Raw genomic sequence first — 10,625 nt, 5'->3', positions numbered from 1 at the left:
TTCCTTGGAACAAACACGGAAAAAAGTCCATGAAGGCGCGGCTCAAGATGGAATGTCGATGGCCGGGAAATTACCATGCCGTCTTGAGTTTGAATCGTTTGCGCAAGAAAGATAAGATCACACTGGCTTTCGAGTAGGACCGGAAATTTACTCGACGTAGTCGAGAGTGACGACAAGACGGACGGCACCTGGGGCCTGGGCGATGGCCAAGTGGTCATTGCCCTGGTCGGCAGAGGTGTAGGCGCTGAGGAGGCCAACGAGACCCTTGCCGATGTAGGAGCAGTCACCGCCCATGTGGTTACAGATACGCATACCCTGGATGTCGAGACCATTGAGCTCGGCGATAATGCAGGAAACGTCCCAGCCGGAGTAGTATTCGTTCTTCTCGCTGCTCATGTCAAACTCACCCCAGGTAGCGGCATACTGGCCAAAGTTGGTGGTAGGGATGTCCTCACCAGGGGCGGCAGCCCAGCCACCCTGGGAGTTGTCGTCAACAGCGACGTACTTGACCTCACCCTTCTCGAGAGTGAAAGAGAGAGCAGCGTTGGGCTTCCAGAAGCCGTCCATCTTGCCGTCGGGGCCGTAGGTGTTCCAGAACACGACAGTCCAGGGCTCAGTCTCACTGCCCTCGAAACGCATGACGTGCTTGTACTGGTTGGCATCGGCCTCATCGACTTGGATGATGTTGCTACCCCAGGGGATACCGACGTTACCGACGTAGTCCCAGTCGAGGAGACCAGTGGTCTTGCTCTTGGACTGACCGCCGAATCCAGAGCTAGAGTACGAGCCACTGGAGGGGACCTCATACCAGCTACCACCGGAGGTAGAGGAGGTAGGGACGGGAGTCACGGTGGACTCGACTTGGCTGGGGGTAGCAGTGAACTCGGGAACGGCAGCCGCGGTGGTAGTCGGGACGACAATGGTGGAGGACGAAGATGAGGAGGACTCAGCAGCAACCTGACCCGACCACTCGTTGATCCAGGTCTCCAGGACACCATCGATAGTGGCAGTCACGATATCGCCGACGGCACGATCCTCAATCTTGGGGGCATCGGTAACGGTGGGAAGCTGAGGCTCCTCAATCTCGGCCTTGTGAGCGTGACGGCGCTCATGGCCGTGACGACGAGCGACAGCGGTGCTCGCAGTCAGGGCCGAAGCCAGCAAGAAGGTGTTCTTGAAGTGCATTTTTGCAAAAGAAAGACTTGAATGAGTGACAGAGCGAGAATAACGCTCGAAAGAGAATTTGCAAAAGAGTGTGTGGGTTGAAGAAGGAGAGTGGAATCCCTTAATATGAAAATGGGCCCTTGGGGGGAAGGCAGTCTGACTGTGGACGCCCTGGTCGTCTCCACTGAGGGAAACCTGGATCAGGGGTTACCTGGTTCTCATTGGCTGCTAGGTCGCTCCCGACTCCGATAGCGCCACTGCACCTTTTAATTGGTCAAGTCCAAGACCCTCGAGCCCTGGGCCGAGACCCTTTCCTGTATTTTATCGCTTGACCAAGGTACCGTATGGAATAAGGTACTTGGCTGACCCAAACCTGTGGCCTGGATCAGGTACCCGTCCCTATCATTCACCCCCTGTTCATCTTCAGGCACTTCACTCCTAGGTACACCCTAATAACAATCCCTGTAGATTATCAATTCACTGCCAAACACGTGTTCATCGGAATGTGCTGGCAGGAATGTTGCCTGGCACATTCCGATGCCTTGTACTTCCGAAAACCCTGACCCTGACCTGACCCTGACCCTGACCCTGATTACAAGACACCACACCAAGACAGGACCAAGCCACGACAATCTCGCGCTTCCCCACACAAGCCAATCGGACCCCATGCATCACTGACCCCGTCTTACGTGTCTTGGGAAAATCCCTTTTTTCGAGGGTCCCTCAGACTCGACACGCCCTGTTTGGCCTCGACATATATCTAATCCTCCGTACAACGCATTGTCCATTAAGCGCCCGACCAAGCCTCCGAACGTGTATACGACTCACCGACACTAGTAACTCACCATTAACCAGATTATCTGGCGCAAAAGCCTGGGCCATGGACGATCGCCACCCAACGGCAACGATTTACGCCGATGACCCATCCCTGACCGCCGATGGAGCCCCTAGACGGTGCGAGGGCCGCTGTAAGGTACCAGTCTTGGCCGCTTCGAAATTTCCGGATCCACCGGGTCTTGATGTCTCCTCCACTGCTGGACCGACACAGAAACGGATCTCAGCGGATGACAGAGTGTACATAACATACGACTAGACTCCATCACAGCGGCATGCAATTCCAAGCGACAGCTGCCTATTCTGGATCCGCCAGCTTCGAGACCCCCGAAGATTTTAACGTTTCTTAGCTCGCTTCTCCTATTGACCCGGAAGTTGGCTATTGACCATCCTGGAAATAGGTACTTATGCAACTTAAATATGATCGGGTTCATCTTCTATATTGTGACTCCACTCTCATTCAGCACATATGTACTGTACCTAGGATGGATAACACGTCATCACTGTTGATTTCAATTTCATTCAAGAGTCTACCAAGGTTCATGTGCCGTGCAACGCAGCGTAAAGGGGCTTTAGCACGGGACCCGTCCCTTGGTACCTACCGACGATCTACACGGGCTCCATTACCGCTCCAAGGCTATTCTGAAACGCGTTATATTTATCAACACTACCGAACGCCCCGGATATTTCTTCCAGCCTTCTGATTTGTTTTGCTTATTATCCTAACGACAGTCGACCGCCACAACAATCATTTGTGGAGTATGTTACTATTTACAGCACCTTCACTGCCCCCGTCCACGCTTGGAAAGACATACGATGCGATCCCAACTTAGACACGAGTCAAGCAGCCTTGGAAATCCCATCACCCCTGGAGAGGACTCACTTCCGCAGGTCAACACCTCCCTCGAATGAGACACCCCCAGCCTCAGCATCCAACTTGACACTTTCATCCAGCCCACAAGCCCTAAACAAAGCCTGCGGCGTCAAACTCTCGTCCAACCCGGGCAATCCCAACCTCTTCAACTTCTCCAACCCCTCTGCCATAGCCGTAAGAGCCGGCCCGATAGTCGCAAACGGAAAAATAATAATTTTAAACCCAATCTCCCTCGCCTCCTGCGCCGAAATACTCGGTGTAGACCCATGCTCGACCATATTCAAAAGCAAGGGCCACGGCGCAAGGTCCTTCACAGCCTGTTTCGCCATCTCCCGCGACGAAATCCCCTCTAGGAACCCCACATCCGCGCCCGCGTCGCGCGCAGCTCGAAGCCGAGTAAGCGCTTCCTCGTACCCGTGTCCCTGGAGGGAATCCGTGCGTGCGATCACCACGATGTCGCTGCCGAGTCGGTTACGTGCTTGCACGGCGGCTCGGATTCTGGTCTCGTATGTTGGTGTGTCGACTAGGAGTTTGCCGGCGAGGTGGCCGCAGCGCTTGGTTTGAACTTGGTCTTCAATGTGGAAGGCTGCGACGCCGGAGCGGGCGTATTGTTCTGTTGTGCGGGAGACCATGATGGGCCCACCATAGCCTGTGTCGGCGTCGCAGATTAGGGGGGGTGGACGGCGATAGGTTTGCGATCATTTCGGCGTTGGTGCGCATGTCGTTCAATGTGCAAATTCCTAGGTCTGCTTGGCCGTGGACCGAGGCGGCGGTGCCTGCGCCGGTCTGGGGCGGTTATAAGTCTATGCTTGTGATCTATGATGAGGGATACTTACCATGTACAGAGCGTCGAATCCAGCCGCGAGGGCCAGGCGGGCTGAGAGGCCGTCATATACGCCTGGGGCGATCACAAAGCCATTGGGATCCTTGAGGGTCTGGCGCAGACTTGTTGCAGCCGAAGCAAGAGGCATGACGTTTATCGCTATCGATAACAGATACTAACTAGATCAGGTTGAAGACTGAAACTGAGGAGCAGTATCGAGGGTGAAGTTTTAGACGACAAGTCAAGAACGACTCCGCTTCCCATTTATACCTTTCGTTTCCACGTGGGCATCCAAATTTTTTTTTTTTTTTTCTCTCTTCAACTACCACCAATGAAGCTTTCTCGTCGGTGATGATGCGCGCACTCCCCACCCTCCCGGGCCGAAAGCCGATATCGGGAGTCTTATGTCACCGCCACTTTCTCGGTCTTTTCTCGCCGTCGCCGAGCAGTATCCGTACATTTTGGTAGTGGACCGTACATAGAATAGTTTTTTCGGTGTTTAATCAATTATCATTGAGTATGCTTTGGCGTTGCAGTAATGTGCCGAGCCTATGTGCAGTCTGTGACCGCAAGGATGTATGCGGATTTCAAAGATAAATCTCGGGCTTGTTCCAGTCAAAGGCGGAGTAGCTTATCTAAAGTGCTCATTTGAAAACCCTCTCTCGTTAAAGGGATTGCATATTCATTTAATCACTATGCTCTACTGCTGGTTTTACCAAGCCTCATGTGTAGGGATATTGATGCAGGGCATTCGATGGTTTCATATCGAAATCTTGCATAGTGGTCTCTTATTGGTTGATCTGGACCCACAATCGTTCGGCCGAGCGCTGATGTGTATATTCTATGCCTCGCCATAACATCACGTCGGACTACTAGAATTTAGAGCCGAATTATTAATTGAAGATAGGTAATTTCAGCTCACCGAAGCCTAGAGCTCTCATATAAAGCAGACATGGCCTTGTGCTTGAATTTGTAGAATAATCACTTCTTTCTCCAGACTTGAAAATTACACCCAGGAAGGTATACATACCTCACTCTAATATAACCCGCTCAATTGTTTTGCTTAACCTTGATCAATTCACCAAAGCCCTGGAACAATGCTCGGGCAGCCCAAAGTCTCTCCACTGCCCTCAGACATCGACCTGAGCGGCAAAACCGCCGTCGTCACCGGTGCCAGCGGAGGCCTCGGTCTCGAAACAGCACGTCAACTCCTCCAACTCAAATGCTCTACCATGGTCCTTGCCGTGCGCAAAGTTTCCAAAGGAGAAGCATGCGCAAAGGAGCTTCGCGAAGACCCATCTATCGAAGCGAACCATCCAACCATCAAAGTTCTCCAAGTCGACGCTGAGCGTTACGATAGCATTCAAGCATTCACCAAGACCTTGAAGGAAGAAGTCCCAACGGTGGATATCCTGATCCTGAATGCGGGTATCAACCGTTTCAACTTCGAGCGCAGTCCATCTGGGCACGAGGCAACGGTACAAGTTAATTACCTCTCCAACGTCCTTCTCCTGGTGGAACTCCTCCCCTACCTAGAAACTAGTGCGGAAAGATCCGGCTCCCCGACACGGGTAACCTGGATAGGAAGCCGAATGCACGATCTCGGAGAGGGTCTCTCTAAGAAACCACCTACTGGACCGATCCTCGAGTACATGGATTCGGCGGAGACATTCGCCAAGTTCACTCGGTACGGAGATAGCAAGCTTCTCTGTGCGATGTTCGTCTTTTCTCTTGCGCCGAGACTCGATTCGAAGAAGGTTATTCTGAATTTGGTTTGTCCGGGGATGGTCAGCACGAATCTTGAGAGTGATCTGCCGCAGCCTCTTCGGTTCCTGGTTGTCATTCTTAAGGTGATGCGGGCTAGGACTGTTGAGGTTGGTGGGTGGCTGATTCTCAATGCGGCTCTTGTTGCTGGTGAGAATTCGCAAGGGAAGCATCTGGGCGATAAGGAGATTTTGAAGTTAGTGTTTCATTGTAAGGTTAATGATCTTGGCTAACTGGTCCGTGATAGGAAGTCGAAGTATCTCCAGTCTGAGACTGGGCTGAAGGTTCAGAAGAAGTTGTGGGATGAGACTATGGTGGAGATGAAGAAGCTAGCAACTTTGCCGTCGGAGTTTCATTAAAGGATCGGAGGGCACTTCATTCTCTGTATGAATGCGTTATATGAAGACAGGTTTGATTTTATCAGTATTTTTGGTTGTTACATGACTTGACCTCAAGAGTGCCTCCCTCAAGTACGAAACCATCTCTGGAAAATGTACTCTAGAGTACCATCAGATCCCAAAGGTGAGGATCCCTTCAAGTTCGCTTGAAATGTAGATTCTTCAGTTCTGTCATCCTGCTGCCCTGTAGCAATGCGTGAAATCACATCGCAGCCTGGTCCGACATAGGAAGGCGTGCTAGAAAGGTCATTAGATTGAGTACTCCTTTGATTATCCGAAAAGACATCCACCTGCTCCCAGAGACGACTCAGGGTTTTCATGGATAATGTGTCTTGTCCCGTCCACCGCGGGCGGGTTTGAGAGCGATGGGTCAAGAAGTTGTTCACACACGTCACCATCTCTTGCTCATTTTCAGGATACAAATGGTGTTTGAGGTAGACTAGTATCAGGAGGGCACATTGTTCTGGGCAATAATAGGTTGAGCCAAACCAGGCCCATGGTTCCCACGCAGGTACTTCCTGGATAAGTGAAAAGAGTTGGAGGTAGTTGAGACATAATTGCGCCATACTGCGCAATCATTGCAGTCAGCATACATAGATATTCTAATATCCAGGCAATTAGTATTTCTTACCTGTGCCATGAGGCTTGAGAAGATGGGCTTTGAGAGTTGGGGGGACTGAGAAGAGGTTTCTGTAATGTGAGAATCGCCTCGGATCTGAGCAAAGCGAGTGTCATGTCGGCCCACCAAGCAATCACATTGTTCTCCATATGGTCATCATAATATTCCGGATTGGACTGGGGCGTTGCATTCTTCATATCATCAAAGCGTTCGCGATGCGTATTTTGAAATGTCATATCAACGGAGCTGCCCATATCAAGGAGCTGGGGAATTTGATCGTTGATAAGTCGTTGTAGCTCTACAGTCGCAAAGACGAGTTCAGTGATCGTGTTTTCCGAGACCTGCCGGGAGTCTTGTAACTGGTGGATAATGCGATTTTGTAGTCGTGCGATTTCATACCGACCAACGGCTAATTTCATAGTTTCAGATTGACGCTCTGCAAACTGGGAGGTTTCCTGTATTTTGAGAATGAATTGGTCGATCATTGGCGTTCCTTCAAGATTATTGCCACAGCATGTAGGCAAGCCCGTAGACAGACTCGTTTGAACATCGAACCAGACAATATGCCACCAAATGCGGCGTCGATATTCGCGGATTAACGGATTCTTTACTTCATGCTCAACTTCTCGGTGGAGCCCCATACTTTGAGCCAGGCGGACGGTTGCCGCAATGAAAATTGCATCCCCAAGCGGCTCATGCTTAGTAAAGTGATGGACTAACAAGGATGCAGCAAGTGTATTGAGTGTCGGATGTTCAGTATACTTGCATGCCGTAAGACTGTCATGACAGGCCTTTTCAAGCAGATCCATCATGCCTTTCCTCTCATGATTCTTCAATTCGGGAACATTGCATGCTGACTCGGTGGCCACCGATGCGCCTGCAAATAGGACTGCGAAATGAAGACAGGTGAACGTAGGATCTTGGACCAGGCTTGAAGGCGGAGCCATCAGCCCATCTGCATCAAAGCATCTCCAGAATGATTCACACTCGGATTGAAAAATTTGAAGGCTAATCAGAGGAAATATTGGGTAAACGCCAAAGATGAACGCTTGAACCAAGGCATTAGATGCAAGCTTGGTAGGGAGGAGATGTAGACATTGTACAAGTGAAGTTACCGAGACATGGGGTGGCGGTATGTCGGCTGGGTAGTCATTCTCAAAAAAGAAAGAGTCATTAAGATGTTCCTGGTGTGCCCATTAGCCTTCTGCTTTATCGACGAGATGCACACAATACACCTACTTGGCCGTTCACAAACCCCCAAAAGGATTTCCCAACATAACGCAGCTGAGAATCATGCTGCGTACTGAGGTAGTTTGAGGGAAGGACAACAGTGTCGGGTGAGCTTTCCTGCTCTGACGGTGCCTTGGGTTGAGGATTGTCTCGGAACTCCGGCAAATTTGATATTGATGACTCGCCACTGTTTCCTTCTTCGAGCTCTCCTGCTCGCAAGACTCGACCTGTACCCGGATCCCGTGTGCCTGTGTTATATACGCATGTTTCCCCCAGGCGGTGGCAATTGCTGCAATGTGGTTGTTCTCGTCCACAGCGCACCTTCCGGCGACTGCATACAAGGCAGCTGAGCGCCAGCCGGGGCCTCTTCACGGGACGCGAAGTCATTTAGCTAATCATATCATCATCTGCGAAGACAAGCACAGATTGGGCATTCAGAAGATGCTCGAATATACAACAAGGTCCAAAAGAGCCCAAAAGGGAAAGCGCATTGGGGGTCCGCCATGCAGATCGCTTTAGTCAGCATGTCCAGAACCGTGGAACTTGCAGCTCGACGTTTCCATCGCGAATTTATTTCATCTTGAGATGTCCTCGACTTTCGCCTAGAGTGCGCCTACCTCCCATCCCTCCTTCGCCATGGTCCTCAGGACCGGCACTCCCGTTGTCCAAGAGTATGCAGCTCCGCCGCCAACTCTAAGCACCGACCAGAAGGTCGCCCACGAGCGCCAAATCTACCGAGTTCCCAGACCTTCAGGCTATCGCGTGTCATGGCACGCCAACCCCGCCGTCGAGGGCCACCATTTCGGCCAGTCACATCCGATGAAGCCATGGCGCCTCACCCTGACCAAGCAGCTCGTCCTGTCCTACGGTATGCACCACGCTATGGACCTGTACTTGGCGCGGGCGGCGACATACGAGGAGATGGCCGAATTCCATGAAGCCGACTACCTCGACTTCCTGCAGCAGGTGGTGCCTGGTGATATGGATCGCCCGGAGCAGAGTGACAACGTGGTTCGGTTCAATTTCGGTGACGACTGTCCCATCTTCGATGGTTTGTACAATTACTGCTCGCTATACGCGGGCGGCACCGTCGACGCTGCGCGCAAGCTCTGCAACGATCAATCCGAGATTGCAATTAACTGGTCCGGCGGTCTGCACCACGCGAAGAAGGCCGAGGCCAGCGGGTTCTGCTACGTCAATGACATCGTCCTGGGCATCTTACAACTTCTACGGCACCACCCACGCGTGATGTACATTGACATCGATGTGCACCACGGCGACGGCGTGGAACAGGCATTCTGGTCCACAGACCGTGTCCTCACTGTCTCCTTCCACAAATACGACAAAGACAATTTCTTCCCGGGCACCGGCGCCCTCGATGACACCGGCCCCACGCACCCGCTCAATCCGGGTGCCCACCACTCCATCAACGTCCCGCTTCACGATGGTATCCACGATGACTCCTACATCAGCCTGTATGAAGAAGTCATCGGTGCCTGTGTCGAAACCTACCGACCTGGCGCGATCGTCCTCCAATGCGGCGCAGACAGCCTAGGCTGTGACCGACTCGGCTGCTTCAACCTCAACGTCACGGCACACGGCGCCTGCGTCGCCTTCACCAAGAAATTCAACCTACCCTTACTTGTTGTCGGAGGCGGAGGCTACACACCCCGCAACGTATCCCGCGCTTGGGCCCACGAGACCTCCATCCTCATCGGCGCCGAGAACATCATCGACCCTAACATTCCACAAAACGTCGCGTTCCGCAACCACTTCGGACCCGACTACACACTCTTCCCATCGCTTTCACTGATCCGTCATATCGAGAACAAAAATTCCCGCCAATACCTCGAGGGTCTCGTCGAGACCGTCCACGAACAACTTCGCTACATCAAGGGCGCCCCAAGCGTGCAGATGAGCTTCATCCCGCCGGACATCCTAGGTCTACGCGAAGAAACCGAAAAAGAGATCGAAGAAGAAACCGCCATGAGGGAAGAAGAACGCGAAGAACGCGAAGGTGGCGGCTTCGCTGCAGCCATGAGCGGCTTAAGTGACATTCCCGGTTCAGCGGGAGGAATCCCGCGGACGAATCGTAGGCGTGAGCTCGAACGAGGAGCTGGATATAAGGGCGAGCTGTACTCATGATGACCGAAGGTTTGACTGAGTTGCTCCATTGGGTTTTCTGGATCTAGGAGTTTTCTTTTTCTGGTGGGATGGAATACCTGGCATTTACAACTTTTTATTCTCCGGGGTGTTGGTGTTTGATTATCGTGATATCCCCCCTTTGACAGCATTGTGTACAGTAGTTTTCGATATCACTTATACATACCCCCATACTCTTACTACTTAACTTGCGGAGAACACTTCCGACAGAACCGTTATCGTAATGATTTTACCACTGTTGATGAGTAGTTGCAAAAGTAGCGTGGGATTGATCGACAAGCCATATGCAGATCTACGCACACTAGCTAACGACTTTTTGGTCCTGGAAGAACTCTTGAAGTTTGCCAGAAATGCGGGACTAAAGATGTGATAAGATGGGATTTTTAGATTGTATCTGCTTCTCATCTTGTGAGATATCGATACAGTAACAAAATGGGTGAAAAGGTTAGTAAAGGTAACGTAGGCTCGTCCCATTGAAATGCAGTGAGATGGGGCCGCTCCGAGACTGAGGAATTGTATTTCGAGCGACCTCGTGCTTAGCTAGCAGTCTAATTGGTATCAAAGTGCCACACGGCCTTTGATCTCACATTATATGTATGCATGGCAGGTATGCAAGGTTGAATAGCTCGATTGAAGGGCAAATAGCAAAATCCCCCTAGAAAATAGGGTTACTCCCGATCTTTCGATCCACTGCATCTGATAATCGCCTGCCCAGGTGGACCCACGCAATGCCGATCGTCCATTAAAGCCCCAGAG

At 51.6% G+C, this 10,625-nt stretch overlaps 5 protein-coding genes across 5 annotated transcripts; 2 read left to right on the top strand and 3 right to left on the bottom strand.

The window, feature by feature from the left end:
- Positions 1-147: 147 nt before the first annotated feature.
- On the bottom strand, positions 148-1,185 carry aspf4 (allergen Asp F4; the record flags this gene model as incomplete). Its single annotated transcript, XM_056890241.1, has 1 exon — positions 148-1,185. One exon carries the CDS (start codon positions 1,183-1,185, stop codon positions 148-150), a length of 1,038 nt encoding a protein of 345 aa, XP_056736732.1.
- A 1,692-nt stretch (positions 1,186-2,877) lies between these two features.
- N7443_010184 (isocitrate lyase/PEP mutase family protein) lies at positions 2,878-3,843 on the bottom strand (the record flags this gene model as incomplete). The annotated part of the gene is made up of 3 exons (XM_056890240.1): positions 2,878-3,458; positions 3,502-3,658; positions 3,709-3,843. 3 exons carry the CDS (start codon positions 3,841-3,843, stop codon positions 2,878-2,880), a joined length of 873 nt encoding a protein of 290 aa, XP_056736731.1.
- Positions 3,844-4,792: 949 nt separating this feature from the next.
- Positions 4,793-5,818, top strand: N7443_010183 (uncharacterized protein; the record flags this gene model as incomplete). Its single annotated transcript, XM_056890239.1, has 2 exons — positions 4,793-5,655; positions 5,707-5,818. The coding sequence occupies 2 exons, from the start codon at positions 4,793-4,795 to the stop codon at positions 5,816-5,818; spliced, it is 975 nt and encodes a 324-aa protein (XP_056736730.1).
- A 107-nt stretch (positions 5,819-5,925) lies between these two features.
- N7443_010182 (Zn(II)2Cys6 transcription factor) lies at positions 5,926-8,093 on the bottom strand (the record flags this gene model as incomplete). The annotated part of the gene is made up of 3 exons (XM_056890238.1): positions 5,926-6,424; positions 6,489-7,660; positions 7,716-8,093. The coding sequence occupies 3 exons, from the start codon at positions 8,091-8,093 to the stop codon at positions 5,926-5,928; spliced, it is 2,049 nt and encodes a 682-aa protein (XP_056736729.1).
- A 249-nt stretch (positions 8,094-8,342) lies between these two features.
- Positions 8,343-9,851, top strand: hosA (histone deacetylase HOS2; the record flags this gene model as incomplete). Its single annotated transcript, XM_056890237.1, has 1 exon — positions 8,343-9,851. One exon carries the CDS (start codon positions 8,343-8,345, stop codon positions 9,849-9,851), a length of 1,509 nt encoding a protein of 502 aa, XP_056736728.1.
- Positions 9,852-10,625: the final 774 nt, after the last annotated feature.

This window comes from Penicillium atrosanguineum (assembly GCF_028827265.1).
Source record: "Penicillium atrosanguineum strain IBT 20685 chromosome Unknown utg000008l_segment0_segment0, whole genome shotgun sequence".
Taxonomy (NCBI): Eukaryota; Fungi; Ascomycota; class Eurotiomycetes; order Eurotiales; family Aspergillaceae; genus Penicillium; species Penicillium atrosanguineum.
Note: the sequence above shows the minus strand (reverse complement) of the source record. Positions and strands in the feature narration are given on the sequence as shown.